This window comes from Cebidichthys violaceus, unplaced genomic scaffold (assembly GCF_023349555.1).
Source record: "Cebidichthys violaceus isolate CVI_PGR_0920_01 unplaced genomic scaffold, fCebVio1.0.p SCAF_59, whole genome shotgun sequence".
Taxonomy (NCBI): domain Eukaryota; kingdom Metazoa; phylum Chordata; class Actinopteri; order Perciformes; family Stichaeidae; genus Cebidichthys; species Cebidichthys violaceus.
In genome coordinates this window covers 1,131,121-1,149,010 of record NW_027176805.1, presented here as the reverse complement: position 1 = coordinate 1,149,010, position 17,890 = coordinate 1,131,121, and the positions used below count along the sequence as shown (strand labels likewise).

General features: G+C 41.7%; 1 protein-coding gene across 5 annotated transcripts in view; it reads right to left on the bottom strand.

Annotated features, from left to right (window-relative positions):
- Window positions 1-17,890, bottom strand: part of LOC137888936 (voltage-dependent N-type calcium channel subunit alpha-1B-like) — a 140,059-nt gene that overhangs the window by 24,760 nt on the left and 97,409 nt on the right. For all 5 annotated transcript variants that reach the window (XM_068732455.1, XM_068732454.1, XM_068732456.1 and 2 more), the window contains 11 exons: window positions 16,182-16,278; window positions 13,414-13,574; window positions 13,051-13,188; window positions 9,579-9,780; window positions 8,958-9,122; window positions 8,029-8,139; window positions 6,382-6,465; window positions 3,690-3,806; window positions 2,873-2,938; window positions 396-487; window positions 155-305 (listed from right to left, as the gene is read on the bottom strand). In XM_068732455.1, the coding sequence (XP_068588556.1) occupies window positions 155-305; window positions 396-487; window positions 2,873-2,938; window positions 3,690-3,806; window positions 6,382-6,465; window positions 8,029-8,139; window positions 8,958-9,122; window positions 9,579-9,780; window positions 13,051-13,188; window positions 13,414-13,574; window positions 16,182-16,278 (1,384 nt within the window). The remainder of the gene's footprint in view (window positions 1-154; window positions 306-395; window positions 488-2,872; window positions 2,939-3,689; window positions 3,807-6,381; window positions 6,466-8,028; window positions 8,140-8,957; window positions 9,123-9,578; window positions 9,781-13,050; window positions 13,189-13,413; window positions 13,575-16,181; window positions 16,279-17,890) is intronic.

Here is a 17,890-nt window from a genome sequence, read left to right as displayed (position 1 = left end):
AAATATAAAAATACAATTTGCGATTTAACTGTTGGACGTGTTTGATCTAAGTTTTACGAAGTTCACCAAAGTTCCAACTAGAAGTTGATCTTTGGAAAAATGCTCAACCAGTATAGTCACACTCAGTACGACCGCTGCCTTCCTTCACACTGACCAGGAAGGAGCAGAGGAAGATGAAGGAGACAAAGTAGAAGTAGCCAAAGTCACTCCCACACTCCTTCCCCACGGTTCCTGAGAGCCGATCACACGGCCGGTTACTGAGACACGCTAACATGATCTCATGCCACGCCTCGCCTGTCGCACTCCTGAAACACACACACAGTGACGGGAGTTATCAGTTTGTCCTGGATCATTTGTGGCACCACATCGTTTTCAATAAATGGAGCAGGGATTACCTGAAGAGAAGAGTCAAGGCCTGGAAAAACGTCTGGAAGTTGTTGTGGTGATTTATTGCCGTCTCCTCATTCAGCTCGATGTTTCCAAACACCTGAGGCAGCAGGAGAACGGGTGATGTTTATTACATGTAAACCCGAAAATGAAAGCCCAACTCTACTGTTGTAATGAACGACTGTAACACAGAGACTATAACAGAGTTCTGCACAGTCCTCAACCCGAGACCCAAACACAGCCTGAACACTTACCTTCTCTATCAGCTTCCCACTTTGACTGACGGAATCCAACACGAACACATTCTCACAGTTTGGATTATTTCACAGGACAGATTTATGTATTCCTTTTTGTTTTTTCTCCTTTCTTACTGATTTGAAGTGGGAGTGCCTTCAGTATGAAAACGCAATGTGACATACTTGGGTGCACCAATTAAGAAACTTTTCAATCAGAATCTGATGATGGCTGGCAGGTTGTTTGGTTGCTGTCAGTCAAATCGGATCAAAGCACACCCACACATCCCTGATGAAGCGGATTATCATCATTATACTTTAAATGATTCATATAGCTATGAATATGTTATAGAAGATTGTGAACTAATATAAGTTATTTGGGGCTTAATGTCCCGACACAACTGAACCAACCAGTCCAGAATTTGAGGCCAAACCCTCTTATACACTTTTCAATAACTATTATGTTAAATTATCATTTATCATTATTTGTCATGCAGAGCATTTCTTAGAAATTGTTATTGTATATTTGTACAAACTGCTTCATTACGAAAGGACAAACCCTCCTTGTTTTTCAAGAATAAAAGCATATTTATAAAATAAAAATAAAAATCTATATGTTATTTGTAATTAGCTGTTTTATTTAATGTGTTTTGCTATTTTATTTGTGTATAAATTGTATGTATTTATCATTCACCTTTACTATCACTCAGTTGATGTATATATGCTTTGTCAGCATGTTTTTATTCCAAACTCCATGCCAATAAACCGTCACCGATTTGAATTGAAATTGAATGGAGAGAGACTGAGAGTTGATAACTGCCACAGCCTGTGATGTCCCACTGTGAGTCTAGTAAACAACCCGGAGGTTCTCTTTTTAAATATGTATTTTCCCCTCGGCATGTCCTTCCTGCTGGCCTGTAAACGCTGGCTGCTGGGCCCAGGAGAACTCTGCCAGCAGTCAGATATGTGTGCAGCATCAACAGCAACTGACGTTTTTCAGCACACACACACACACACACACACACACACACACACACACACACACACACACACACACACACACACACACACACTGTGATAATCTTGTATGTCAGATGAATAAAAAGTAGGTAATAATACTTCATATCAGCCAGCTCTAAAAGTGGACAAAAGAAATCCACTTCTTATTCAAACACCTGTACAATCTTATGCAATCCAACACAAGAGCCATGCAGTACTTGGTTTATACAATAATACATTTTCATTGCGGCTGCGTCAGAGATGTGTGGATGCAGCTCTGTTTAAGGCAGACTTTCGTCGTTAGTGCTGTACTGAAGGGCATTTTAAGGTTTACAAAGATACAGTGGTGGTTATTGCAGGCTTGTTGTGTTGGACTGGTATTTCACAGATGTGACTTATACTCTCATCCTCTATTGGTCTCAGTTTGTGGACACTGCTGATATTTGAACATATTATACCTGACCAACAAGTCCTCATACCTGAAAACAACATCATATGCCAATGACTCCCAAAACAACATTTATGATCGTTCTATTTGATGTTGTGAAACGGTCACAGTTTAAAATATGTGGTAAACGTTGTGAAACTAACTAGTTGGTTATGTTAAGGCAAAAATGAAGTTATTTGGTTAGGTTTAGGGAAAGATCATTTTTTTTAGTTAAACTGAGTTTGTAACGTACGTGACTTAGCCTAATATCTGACATTGTATGTGACGTAGTTACTTATGTAACTTAAAATAACTCGACGTGATGACTTCTGGTTTTACACAGGACACGACCCGCGGTCTCCTTGGTGAAAGTCCTGTACTTCTTGGACCCACCCCATTCACCCCAACCTCCTCCCTACTTCGTCGCTCGACAAACACCCGAGACGAAGTTTCAGTCAACAATTAAATGACCAATCATAAACCAGGGCTAAGCCCACATTAAAGTAGTTAACAAATGATAACTGATAGTTTAACCACACATAACCACGTAAGCTAAGCTGGATCTACATTGTTATTTTCTTGTTTCTGGTCATGTTGTAATGCATTACGGCCCACATATTTAAGTAATTCTACTTTTCTTTTATTCTGGCCGATGTGACTGCTGATGTACTTCTTCTTATAATAATAATAAAGCTGTCTCTAATAGAATAGGTAAAAGCACCTGTGGAGGGGTATCATGCTTGTGTAAGGACTTTCTAGGAGGCATCCATCACTGAATCATTACAGTCCGACTCCCTTTTGTCCAGCTGGCATTGTCACAACTCACCTGCATTCCAATGATGGCATAGATGAAGAACAGCATGGCGATGAGCAGGCAGACATACGGCAGGGCCTGAAACCAACACATAAATAACAGGTTAAAGACTTCAGAGCACAAACACACACAACGTACAACCTCTTTCTCTTACCCAAACACACACTTACTCTTTTGATCTCTCCGTCTGTCTCCGCACACACACACACACACACTCATAAATCCAATTCACCACAGGGGACTAGCGCCCTTGTAAGATTTTACAGTCTTGTTTAAAAATCCGAGCAGTCAACCTGAGCTGCGGGGTCGATTCTTTTAACCAGCTATTTATATCGCAGTGGGGAGGAGGCGAACATTTGTTGTAATTAAATAGCCACCTTTTAACACTCTGCAGCTACTGTCCATTTTCATTGGGCTTAAAAGCTCTCACCACTGACATTAAACCTGCTATAAATTCCCTCGGCCGCAGCCCGGCGCTCCGCATTTAACTCAACTTGTCCCAGGGGATTTAGAGAGCAAACCGGCACCGGCTGAAAATCTGAACTGCTTTCTGCTGAGAGCTGCTTCGTTCGCCCTTTCTTCCTTCCACTGTCTGCATTTTGTGTGATATTCTTTTATTCAACTATGAATCAATCTAATTGACCAACACAGCACTAAAATATCTATTGAAACACTCCACATCTGCCTATCTTCTTCAATTGTGTCTTTCCTGACTGAATTCCTCTCATCCCTGACTGTAAAACCCTTTTTGTTTTTGAAAAATGCGACATAAATGGAGTTTTACTTCCATGCTGTGTGCGTGTTTAGGTCACCGTGTGTGGTGGCTCACCTTGAAGGACTGAACAAAGGTCCACAGCAGGATGCGGATGGTGTAGCCCTGCCGCAGCAGCTTGATGAGACGAGCCGCTCTGAACAGCCTCAGGAAACTCAGGTTGATCATCTTGTCCTGGGAGAGAAAACAGAGACTCTGTGAGGTTTTAGAATGAACACGGGCTCAGAGGATTTAAAGCCATCCTATGTACTTCATTTTACGGATAAACTCATAAGCAATGAAACAACCCCATGCTCAAGGTTTTCCTGCTCTAGCCCTATTTGGTCTGGTGTGACTAGTTGCTTATGGTGGCGAATGTTAGCAACCTTTTTGCAAATGTTGCTGTAGAGGTGACATATCTGAGACGATTCGCTGATGACTTTCATCTGCTTGAGCTACTGTTAATTGCACGTTTTTGCCTCAGTGGCCTCTATAGTGACATAGGCTTAAAGGACCAGTGTGTTGCAAGTAGTGGCATTTAGCGGTGAATACACCCCCTACAGTACAAACTGCGGTGGCCTTCAGGTAACGCAACATCACAAAGGGGCTCTCTCTGGACCCAGTGCTTGGTTTGTCCATTCTGGGCTGCTGTAGGAACATGGTGGTGTAACATGGAGGACTTTGTGAAGAGGACCCGCTCCCTTTGTAGATATGAAGGGCTCATTCTAAAAACACGATTTTTAATTTCAGACACTAATGGTGGATTGTTATAAATATTATATTCCATTTCTGACAGTAAACCTCCCTAAATCCTACACACTGGTCCTTTAAATTGATCTCATATCATTTCCATCATCACCAATCAAAGTGGATTGAACAGAGAGATTATGCAAAATTAACGAGATGGTAAAAACACACTCAGATCTTTCTATCCGCCTGTCATTGGTTCCCTTAAGATCCAAGCAGCACAGACTACAAAGGCTGGATCCCCATCAGGGTTTTTCATTCCTTTCCCTTAAATGTTTAATTCAAGTCGAAGGGTTAAATACTTGCAATGCAAAACATGCCAGTCTAAACCAGATTCAGGCTGAATAGCGTCTAAAATAGTGTTCAACAAGCACAAAAACATGCCAGGGTGGTGATATAATGTAATCTATTCATAATACAAACCAACCATTTCCAAGGATTTTGTAGAAACAAGTCATTTGTTACAGGAGCACACTGATGTTGTCTTCTTGCAAGATGTTGATGCAAACCACAGAAACATCATTGGTCTATTATAATGACTCGTAAGGTGACTTTTCTTTGCAGTGTACATTTTTATGTCAGATCTTATGCAACTGAAATAATTTCAGATGATCGTGTCGCTGTTAAAGCACACTTTTCTAACAGCTTAATAGGTGTTCTTCTGTTACATCACGTCACACTGAGGGTTCAGTAGGCAGGCAATTTAAACTAAGACTGTGGGAGAGAACAACACACACTGACAGGGGGAATTGACAATATCAGCGGCCAACAAGAAAAGCCACTTACCGTCTAGAGGTGTCAGATGTGACAGAGGGGGGCAGAGTGAGGGCACAGGCGCCAGGAGAGACAACGCAGACGAAAGGGAACAGCAAAAGAGACGGAATAAAAACGCAGAGAAGCAGAGCGAAAGAGAAGAGACAGAAAAGAAGAAGAATGCTCACATGAAAAGAAAGTCGCACAGAGAAGAGACTGACTTTGCCACACAGAAAGCAACAGCACTGTGCCTCAGCCCTCCATCTCAACGGTCGCATTCTTTTTTTCCGTCTGCTGCGATTCAACAGAGGCAACAAAATGCTGCAGAAAGAAAACGACGGCATCGTTTCCCCCCTGTTGCCCCCGAGGCTACATTTGTTTAATGCACTGATGTTCATTTTCATTTCCAGTATCGATTTTACTGCTTTCATTTTTCTGGGGCTTGCAATTTTCTTGGCTTTCGATTCCAAGACTTTAGACTGTGGGAGCATAGCAAAGCATGACTTCTAAGTGTAATGAATTTGGAGCTGAAGGGGTTTGTTCAGATTGGTAATGTTTGAAAAAAAAAGAAATTAAAAAGACCTATCTTTAATGAACACAATTAGATATAAATCAGTGCTGAAACAATTAGTCTGTTAATTTTCAGTATGTTAATTGTTAGCCTGTAGTTGTTAGTCTGTTAATTGTTAGTCTGTTAATTGTTAGCCTGTTTCAGCCAATTAGTCAACATCAATTTTGATTATTGGCCTTTCGCTTTTCTCTGTTTTTACTTCATTTGTTTAAAACTAGTAATTTGATGCTGTCAGCTTGTGCTCTGACAACTTGTGACGGGCATTTTTTACTATTTTCTGACATTTTATAAACCAAATAATGTACAGTCAGACAATGAAAATATCAGTTACTCGCAAACCTGATGTAAATGAAATGCCCTTCCACTGTGCAGCTGTGAGCATGCACTGAATCCTGACACCCATGTACCAAGTATTGTTCTCATGATATTGGAATTTCTGACTTCGGTACCGTACCTTGACTAATATCATCATCATATCATTGAGGGCATCACATTATTACATTTTCAATCAATTCAAATTGCAGTGTGTGTCAACTCGCTGTCAGAGAGAAGAGAAGGCAAAAAGCGAAGCTGGTTCCTGTGTATCAATAATGTGTCAAATGATGATTCAAACCGTTACAACATTCAGTATTGATATGTGTCGACACTTCACTAGCAGGAATGGCACACAGAGGAGCCCGTGATCGCTGCGGCGCTTACCTTAATCTCCGTGACCAAGATGTCTGTGATGCTTCCGAGCACAGTCACAAAGTCAAACACATTCCAGGCTGCTTTCAGGTAATTCTAAACAACAGAGTCGACACAGAGAGATCAGGCTGCGCATTCAAAGAGAGAGAGAGAGAGAGTTCAGCTTCTTTGGTGTAATTCTGGGTGTCGTGATTATTGATTGTTTTCTCATACTATACAGCATAAAATAAAATGTGTGGAATAACTGTTCAAACTGAGGCTGCTAGTATTTTTTCTTATAAGTCGAGATGAGGGAGTTCAAAGTCTGAGACTGTGGGCCATCCTTCAGGCAAAGCTTGGAAAAAGCCCCCCAAGGTAGTTTACTTGCTTGATTTCACTCAATTCCTGGACGCCTATTGGATCATGGTTACATTATTTAATGCAACAGACACTCAACATTTAAGCCAAGGTAGCCTAATAATACAGTTTGATATGACTTCAGACTAAACTGAATACATAAAAAGGCATTTATTAGTTTCTGACTCACACACATATTTAGGCTATTATATGTGATATTTAATTAATGTAATATTTTTTAATTTAAATTTACTTAGCCTCCCCTGAAAAAGTTTGGAGCCCCATGGGAAGAATCCGCCTCTCACTTTGAAACCTCTGTTTTAGATTATTTTGGATTAATCAACTAGTCAGACTTTAATTAAACAGGTTTATGTACAATCACCTTATTTTAGCTTTTTGATGCATTTTTTTTATTAAGATCTATATTAAACTATTAAGTGCCTGGGCAGGCAAATTTCTAAAAGTTGTGATGCACATTTACAGTCTGTGTATTTGGTTAAATTTACAGATATGTGGATATGAAAAAGTCACAGTGGTGTACAAAAGATTCCCAAAGATTTAAGAGCAACATACTTAAAAAACAAAACAAAGAAACAACAGATACACCGAAAGCTAAAGATATCTAGACTAGCCCTGGGCACACACACATCTATATGTGCATATACAACACACATGCTGACACAATCCCCTGCATGAGCTAACTGATGAGCTGCTGTTTGCAGCCTACTTCCCCCTCAGACTGCTCGATCAACCAGCTACTGGAGGCAGAGGCCACTGCCAGGCCCTGCAGCTGCAGTCTGAGGAGGTGCAGCAGCCGAGTGTTTACACCGGCAGATGCGAGCCCATCCGTCTGGGCTTAACAGCTAAACAGGTGGAGGCAAGTGGTGTGTGAGAAAAGCTATTTAACAAATGGGCCTCGTAAATGGAACGGAGTCAGAGATGAAATGGCTCGCTGTGAGCCAGACAGCCCCATGTTGGGGGAAGATTTATTCTCTGTGCGCACTCTTCCATTCATCCCTTCTTTTTCTTACAAGTTCACACTATTTATTCCCAAATTTGAGATTTTACACCTTTTATTTTTTGTGTTTTATTGTGACAGTTTCTTTCATTAGAACTACCCTGTTAGACCACAGATCTAAAAACATTGTCTCAGCATTCACAAGGACAACATGTAATTAACTGAGCACTGCAAGCACAGAGAGAGCAGCTTGATGCACGAGTCTCCCTCTGAGAGATGTTCCCCCATGTGTGTAAACAGAAACACAATACAACAGTGAATAATTGTCTCGCGTTTGCAGAGCACAGCGCAGCATATGGTCTCACCAGTGGACCGAAGGCAATAATCTTAAGGATGCACTCCAGTGTGAAGAGGGCTGTGAAGACGATGTTCAAGTATTTCAGCATGGACTCGTACAGGTCTGGAGCTCCGTAGAACTGAGGGCAGAAAATGGCACACTGAGTATATTTGAGAGACCACAGCAGTGTGGACGAGCTTCTTCCTTTACCCCCATTCACCTAACATTAGATCAGATAGTGACAATGACACTGAAAGCTACAAGTGTAAATGCAACCAAGAGGCTCTGTGCCTTGTCACTGAGATAATGGCAGGTGGTTGAGGCACTGACGTGATCTGAGTGTGGGTTCCGTGTCAGTTGCTGGTCACTGTTGCTTTAAGGTGCTGGAGGGCTGCTCAGGAGCAGCACGTTTCATCCTTGGTTCCGGAAATAAATGACGCTGTGTAATATTTGCGTTCTGTGGGAAAGTATTTGTGACAAAAACTATTTTGATGTGCTTCAAAAATAAAAAATGCCCCCGGTGTTTAAAGGCCTAAAAGCAACATATCTGAACAGCCTTTCAAACTGTCTCATGAAATAACTTTTTCAGATTTGATTCAATATGAAATATTTTTAGACAACCAGGAATAAAGCCAAGACACGAGCTCTTCTCTGTGACAGCAGTGAGCACTGTTAGCAGAAGTGTCCCAGTGGTGAGATGGCGGGGATGTTTGATTTGTCATTGTTGCCCATGTCTCAAGGCCAGGCCAGTGCTGTTATTGTTGTACTCTGCCTTAAAGCGAAATTATTAAATGGTACAGATTTGTGTAAACTGCTTCTGCAATCCCCTTGAATATTTCAACAGGAGCTGAAGTCTCACTTGAGCCAATGCACCACTTTTTTCCTTCTGTTTTTTTGGCTTGGAGGGATCTGAGAGGAATTGGCGCTTTGCGCCGTTTGGCTGGAGGAATCACTGACCTTCATCATCAGCACGACTGTGTTGAGGGCTATTAAAGTCATGATGGCGTACTCGAACGGGGGCGACACCACAAACTTCCACATCTTGTACTGGAAGGACTGCTTGTTCGCCGGCATGTATCTCGTCAGCGGCTTGGCGTTGATGGCAAAGTCAATGCAAGCCCTCTGTTTGATGGAGAGACGAAACAAAAACACATTGTGTATGAATCCTCTCTGATGCACCTTCAAAAGTAGAAAAGACAGCTGGCACGCCACGAGAGGATTTCCTAAGTGGTTTGTCGAATCAAAAGAGGAGACTACAAATTGAGCCTCTCTGATCACCGGCCAACACTTTACAGAGAAGAAAACAGCATCATTTAACACAGTCTGAGTGGAGTGGAGAAACCTCACTGAACCGTTTTTTGTTCTGTTTGAGGGAATTCTAACTCATGTTAGATATGAATTTGCCTAGAAGTGATGTTTTGACGTGGATCAGCTTGTGTACTTAAGAAGAAGACATTTGTGATGCAAGAGACAAACATTTTCAGAAACTAGTGCCTCCGCCGAAATAATCAGCGTGTGTTCTTGTTGCGTGTAGAGGAGAGAGGTTGTTGTTGTTTTCGCTTTGCACCACTCTCGCACCTCATTCTTCTCCAGGCTGCACTCCGACATGGCCTTGTCTCCCTGCTCCTGGAAGGTGATGATGATCAAAGCCACAAATATGTTGACAAAGAAGAAGGGGAACACCACGAAGTAGACCACGTAGAAGATGGACGTCTCCATGCGGAAGCCTGGGCTGGGGCCCTGGTCCTCATAAGTGGCGTCCACCGAGTGCTTCAGGACCCTGAACAGAAGGAAAAGATGACGTGACAAAAAAATCTATACAACCACGTAGAGCTCAGAGCAGGTCAAACAAAATATCTGGAGGGACTCAATGAGTTCAGGCCGTCAACTTCTTGTCTGGCTGCAAATAACCATTATTTTCATTATTAATTAAACAGACTTTTTTTAATCTATTCATTTTGTGGACTATAAAACATCACATGAGGGAAATGCAGATCACAAGGTGACATTTTCAAATAGCTTATTTTGTCTGACCAACAATAAAAAAGAACAAATTATTGAATTTACTTTGTAAGACCAAGAAAAACAGCAAACTCTTACGTTCGAGAACCTGAAACCATCAAATGTTCGGCATTTTTAACTCAAATGATTAATTGATTACCAAAATAGTAATTTTCTTTCCATCAACTGTGCGATTATTCGTTGCAGATCTATTTCAGAGTGATCCACGCTCTACTAATCTTCCTAGTGGAGCTTTAAAAGAAGCCAAATCCCTCCGATGACCTATCAGATGAGAACCAGCAAATCAGCTCACCTCTACCTTCACCCCACTTTACTCTGTAAGTGACAAAAATAAACCCTGGAAGAGGAATCAAGAAAGCTTGATGAAATAACAATGAAATCAACCCGTCTACAAATATCCAGGGAACCTGTCCCAAAATATCCAGCCAACCAGCCTGTAGAGCTTTCCTACAATCCTCACAGCGGCGTGAGTCACAGCACAGTTAGGTGCCCTGTGCTCCTCCAACAGAAGATATGGCGGTGCAGTTGTGGGTGCAGCTGTAATGTCTCCTTCTTACTGGCTCACAGAATATTAAGGGTGTCTCCAGTGAGTTAATGACTCTCCTGCTGTGAAATCAGCAAGTGCTCAACGGGCCTCTGACAAACTTGTTGAGCGCCGTCTGCACAATTTCTGGCTGTGTGCAAACGTTTTTGGGAACTTTTGAAAAGTGCACATAAATAAAGATGATGATGATGATGATGATGATGATGATGATGATAATGATGATACCCCAGAATGAAAAGACAGCACAAGCCCTCTAGTGGACTATAGTGAGCAAAGTAGGAAGTAAGGGGACGTTACGACGCGTAAATGTCCACAGAGACGGCTGTTTGTTGCCCACTTCCAACCGTGAGTTAACTTTGTTTTGACCACGGCCGTTACCTAACATGCTTATTATTGTAATCACGGCACATAAACATGAGAATCTTCCCTGTCTCTACCAATCATCCCACATGACATGAATGGAGCATTAAGGAGGACGTTGGTCCTACTGCAGGTCTTGGTTCGTTCCCTGCCAGTTGCACATTTGAAAACCGAGTGAAATCAGGAGTATAATCATGATCCAGAATAGTAGATTGCCATTACATTCAAGTCTTTGAAAGGAAGTACTGGCTTGATTTTTTTATTTTCATCCTTAATGAAATAATCAGGTACTTGCATGTAAATACTTGGGTGTAATGATAGACCATCTGCTCTCCGGGAAAGACCGCATTTAATCTGTCTGCATGAGGACAAAACAATGAATATATTTTCTCCGCTGCATTAGTAGACAAATTCTTCTCTTGTTTTTTACTTCTGTGATTCTACAGTATTGTGCTGCTACATAGTTCAAGTGTTTTTTCCACCACTATAATTTAAAACTGCTCCATCAAATCCGCTCAAAGACTGCAGGTCAACCTCTTGAGAACGCTGTTCTATGAATCAGCCTACCTACATTGTCTCTGACCCCAACCATGTCCTGAACAGTGAATACAAACTGGAGATACAGGGTTCCACGGTTTAATACGGTGAGACGGCCTGTCAATCCTAAAATCAAACATGGAGCTTAATCCCACATCGCATGTACATTGAAGGGGTCTTGAATATGTCGTCTTTGGTTGTTGTTAACTGTACGTATCCTTTTTTTCAGACATGATCTGACAACTAAATATCATCATCATCCTCATCATAAATAGTTATTTGGTGTATTCAGAGCTCAATCACGTCAGCTCCACTTATCTCCACAAACAATTCACCACAGTTCATTTTGATCGTGGTTCTTTAAGTTGAGTCTCTACGCATTTGTACAATGTTAGGGTTAACTTTTTGTTAGTTTGCTTGACTCTAATTACAGAACAGTAACAGAGCTGTTACTGTGTGTCGTAGGCACAATTTTCCAAATTATACAAAATGAAAAATACTTATTCAACTTTACACTTATACTATATTTCAATGTTAAACTGTGCTGCCACTTCTTGTTTGGCCGTGTGTGATTTTAGATGATCATGACCAGCTGACTCAGCTGAACAATTCACTTTTCGTCGTCAGGTAAATACAATGAATGAAATAAGTAGACAGCCATCAACAGTCCTTGACAGAGATGATGATGATGATGATGATGGTAATAAATCTGCCTGTGGCACTTTAGTTCAGGCGGAGAACAGCAGACTGAAGACATCTATGCAATGAGCCGTGATTGCATCTTTAGAAAACGCACAGTAATTAAGCCTAGGAGAAATCAGTTGGGTTTAATCTGCGCTGTACCATCGGCCTCCAGGTGTGCGGAGTGCTTTTCAGGGCAAGTCACTGAAGGAAGTTCTAACATGAAGAAGAATAAATGATTCAACAACACTTCAACTACAAGATTATAAATGAAACACAACGAAAGTGATATATTGGGGCCATCTTTACTTCTTAACCCAATTTACTCCTGATTTATTAGTTTCACAGTAAACAGCGTGAACACGGCTGACTTAAAGGGACAGTGTGTAATATTTGGTGGCATCTGGCAGTGTGGTTGCAGATTGCAACCAACTGAATACCCCTTCAGCTCCCTCCTCCCTTTCCAAACGGCTGTAACCTGAGCCAACGAGTGCAAACTGGTGGTAACACCGTTCGCCTCGCTCAGAGGCCGTCCATACCATAATAACACTACTTAAGGAGCTTAAGGAGCAACGGAGGTCAGGCGACGCCTGGCGATACCACGGTTTTGCAGCTCACTTTATCACAGTTTCACAAGTGCGTTGGAGAGCTACGGTGGCCTTGAGGTAACATAACACATGACTGGTTTGGTTTGGTTTGTCTGTTCTGGGCCACTGTAGAAACACTGTGGCGCAAGATTCCTCTATGTGGATATGAAGGAGTCATTCTTATGAAAACAGCAATTCTTAGTATCGGGTGATTATACACTGATGAACCCACTTCTGCTAAAAAAGCTGCACACTGCATCTTTCAAGTTTCATTTGAAGTACGAGGTGTTGGAGTGATATGGAGGTTGTTCTGACTTACTGTGGCCAGCCCTCCCCCGTTGACACCGTGAAGAGCGTAAGGAAGGCCCAGAGAACATTGTCGTAGTGGAAGTCGTACTTCTTCCACTCTCTGGGCTGAGCTGCCACGTCATCCTTGTCGTAGTCCAGAAACTGACCCCTGAAAGAGAGAGCCGGGAGGAGAGACAGAATCAGGGGAAAGGAGGCGAGAGAGACAAAACTAGATCATCAAAAATAAAAGAGATTGAGAATGTCAGTATAGAATATATGTGTCAGCAAATGGCAACCACCGTGGCTGAATGTAGAGGAGTCTACATAAAAAGGCAGCAACCTAATGGCTGTTTTAAGACGATCTTAAGAAGACGGGTAGGTTTGGGTGACGTACCTGCAGTCTTTCTCCTGACCCTTGGACTCGTCGGTGCAGTAGAAGAATTTGCCCTTGAAGAGCTGCACGGCGATGACAGCGAAGATGAACATGAAGAGCATGTAGACGATGAGGATGTTGAGAACGTTCTTCAGAGAGTTCACAACACAGTCGAACACCGCCTGGAAAATATTCACACGCACACGCTCGGATCAATAAATGTAAGGTGTCGCATTCATTGAGTTCTCTCCATTCTCATGAAGGTCAACCATAACTGGTTTGTAATTTGCTGCGTTATTATTCAAAGAGACATTTTAAAATCATTGAATATTTTGTATTAGGGCTGTCACTCACTTTATTCAAAATCCCAAATTTCTGTTGACCTCCTGTATGCCCTATTGACTTATCAGTAAACCAAGCTAATAAATAAAATGGAGAACACTAGCGAGGTACCTAGGATGCAGTGTGTGGAAGTACACTAGATGGTTCAACTATCAACAAAGATGAGGCTTTTTGCCCACTTTGTAAGAACAAAATCAGCAACTCCCTCTGGACTGAGGAAACTTCTGAGCAAAGTGTGAGTTTTAACCATATTCAACACATTATATTCATAGTTGTTCAATAAGAATTGGATACGGTGCCTCCGCTCAGCTTTTCTTCCAATTTGTTTTTAGTGGCCACTCATGGTATTGCAGCAAACAAGTCCCCTTGCGACCCCAAAGACCACCCATGTGTCCAAACATCGTTATATAATCCATTATGCGCCAGGCGAGCAATTCTCATTGGACTGAATAGGCGTCATCTTGGGGGTGTGACATCCAGTTCTCATTACACATCCATGATTCCACTTTAAAAATCAGTGCAGCATGCTTAGTGTGAGTGTAGGGTAAGTCTGCTTATTTGATTAAAAAGCTTTGTCGCTGATTGAAAAAGCTGTACCAGTCAACTGTAGGGTCAATTTAAATTTAAAGCAAACTATAGTTAGATTTTCCTAACAAAAGACGTCTCAAGTTCTAGGTTAAAACTGAGCTTAATTTGGCTGAAAAATGAAAATAACAGTTTCAACAGCCGTCACTAAATTACTATATTCCAACTCGTACTTAGAATCTGCTTGAAGAGAACAAAAAGATAATGTTTCATCCAAATTCAGCCCTTTTTTAGCCCAGATGTCACGATGTCTGAAGACAAATCAATGCTTACTGAGTACATGAACACACCTTGGCATGGAGTCTGTCTCTGTGTCTCCCTGTCTGTCACACTCTTATTTCAGCTCTTCTCTTCTGACAGCTTGTGATGTGATCTCTCTGTGAGATGGAGTGCTCCGTCTATCTATCCTGACATGTATGCAATCTAACCGATGAATCCGCTGCTGCATGAGTGATCGCCTACCAGGCTTTTGTCTCCAGAGAGCGGACGGAGCATATTTTTTCCCCCTCCTCTACCAGCCTGTCCGTCAAGCCGCTCTGGCCAAGCATCCAAGAGGAGTTGTGGATGAGCGTCTGTCTGCCAGCTCTGATCTGCCTCAATCATCTCACTTCTATTACTCCAATCAGATCTTTCATCTTTTGTCAGATCCATTACTTTTGGAAGATCAGCTGCCTTCACGCACCAGAGGGAAGCTGTCGTTTGTGCGTCAGAGGCAACAGCTGAGGGTCTAGCCATGATGAGGGTCACAATCCATTATTGCAGAGTCTTACCCCCTACAAGCGATGCTTGGGATTCTTTATCGTAAAGGCGCCACCCCTCACTGGTTGTATCGATAGGATTACCGCTGGGATTATTTGATCTTTCTATTATCCAAAAATGATGCCACCAGAATAATTAAACTAAAAAAAATAAATAAACATAGAAATTATGTACAAAGTTGCGTTCTTAAATGTCAGAGTTTCTTTGCAAAACTTAGCTCACTACAAATAGAATCAGATGTGAAAAATGTGCAATACTTTGAGTTCTGTACATCCACTCAATGGGAGCCACTTATGGTGAGGTTTTTCTAACATTTCCACTTTGAGCACAGTCTAAGTTGACAATTGTACAATAGACCTTTCTGTATTTAACATTTCCTTGTAAGTACATTCAGTAACTGAACATATTGTATGTAAAAAGGGAAGAAAAAATAGAGAACAGCCACTTAAACCATAACAACCAAGCCAACCAAATACAAACTGCACTGACGAAGAAGAACAGAGAGTGATCTATGTGTACACACACAGCTTCTGCTTCTATTCGGTGTCTTTTCAAAATCTTCCTTAGTTTCTTCCTTAGTCCTCTTAGTTTTAGGAAAAGAGCGTGGTTGACTAAAGTGACAAAATGTCAATGTTTTCTTTAAGTTCCACACGGGACACAAATAGCAGTCTATTGAACGACAGTCCTGCTTTTACCATTTGTATCCGTGTCGTCACAGGACTGTGCTGTATGTTCTGGAAATCGCAGGCTTATCTGTAAATAAGCATCCTTGCACCGAACCACTTCAGTAAAGGAAGCAATTTTCTGACACTTACTTCCAATTTGTGTGACTTTAACTTCTCCCGTCTCTCCACAACACAGAGCACCCCGAAGGTCGAGTCGTTCAAAGCTTCATTAGAGAGCGAGAGATACTAGATTCTTATAACATTTAAAATGCGACCGTTTTTAAATCAGATACATCCACCCCTCCTTGGTGGAATATAAATGCATTTGACTCATGATAGTGTGTGACTGACACCGGATGTGGCCCCAGCTGGCTGCTCTGCTTTGTTGTTGTTTTTTCTCGTAATGCACTGGGTGGGTGACAGATTGGATTACTGTACCTTCAGCTTGGGAAGCCGTTTAATGGTCTTGAGTGGCCGCAGGACTCGGAGGACCCTCAGGGACTTGATGGTGTTGATGTCCTTGCCCTTCGTCCCTCTGTGCAGAGTGAGAGTACAGTTAGTCCGGGCGACGCGGCGTCACCGTCAAGCACGTTAACCCTTTCATCCCATCCTCCAGTAACACCGGCAGACTGTGCTACATCAGGTGGACTGTGCACGCAGATAAATGCCTCTTTGTTAGTAGAGTACATGCACATGAGTTTATGTTATCCTACAGATGCATGCAACAGTACAGTAGAGGAAGATTCATTTGACTCAAGTACTGTGTATGAGTACAAATATCAGATGGTGCTCCTCCACTTCATTATTCATCTATTCTTTCTTTGCTTCTGTTTGTCATTCTCTTTTGTTCATTCATATTTTTTCGTTCCTTATTTATTTTTCCTTCGTTCTATCTCACATCCATCTCTTCTACCTTACAGTTCTTCCCTCTTTCCATCCGTCTCTTTCCTTCCTTCCTTCTGTTCTTCTCCTTTTTCTTTCTTTCGTTTGTTTGTTTCCATTTTCACCCTTCTAAGCTCCTCAACAATTACAACATTTTAATGCAAATACTTGTTTACATTTTAACGCAGGGCGTTAACTCGTGAAGCATTTTCCACTGAGGTATTGCGTCTTTTAGTCAGAAACCTCATTTCAGCACCTTTTCCACGAACGGCCATTTTGAATGTGTAACCTCAGCACCCCATCATATCGCATGTAACAGTCCCACGAAGCTAGCAGGCTGTTTCTGTAGAATAACATCCAGACATGTCACACTGTGTGGAGTAAATGCACAAAGAAGCAGCCCCTGGTTGAGGAAGCAGCTTCTTTTGCAGGAACCACTGCTATCAGTCATTGCAGACGCTGCAGGTTTTGTTAACTGGTCACACAGTGGGAGGTGTGTGTGTGTGTGTGTGTGTGAGTGGGAGGGGGGTAAAAACTAGCTGTTATGCTAATGACATACAGCTGAGCCATCATTCACTTAGAGACTGACATTGGTCAAGGACAGTGTAATTAATCAGTCACATGTACACATAATGTGTCTGTCACTCTTTATAAAAAACGTTTCTCCTTTGTTTCTGCTTGACTTCAAAAAAATCTGAGATGTAGAAAAAGAGTGTGTGTACATCTGTGTGCATGTGTGAAGGATGTGGAGAAGGACACAAGCATATGTGGAGAAAAAAATCAGTATAAAAGCCCTGTTAGTGGCCCCTAGGGGCCCCGTTTCTTCTTACACCAGCATCTTACCAATCTGTTCATACCCAGGGCACAAAAACAACTTCTACTGTAAAAAGAATGCCATTTGTTCAAGCAAAAAAAATACATGAATTGTGTTTTACAGGTCTCTCGAGAGTTGTGTCTTCTTTTGTCACCTTTCCAAAACCCAAAACACAAGAGCAGAAGTGTAAGGATTGACTCAAAGTGTATTAATGTGCTCTAACAGAAGCTGTAAACGTTAGCATGCTAACTACCTGCAGTAGTTACCTAGCGTTGCCTAACCAAGTTACTGTATTATGTGGGGTTACATGTTATACTATATATGTTATACTAGTTAGCATTAGCTTATGCTCGCTAGCCACAGCTGATAAAATACAAGCACCAGTCGTCATTTCATCTGACTGAATCAACAGTAGTCGGCTTAAACTGACTGCAACCTTTGAGCGGTGAAT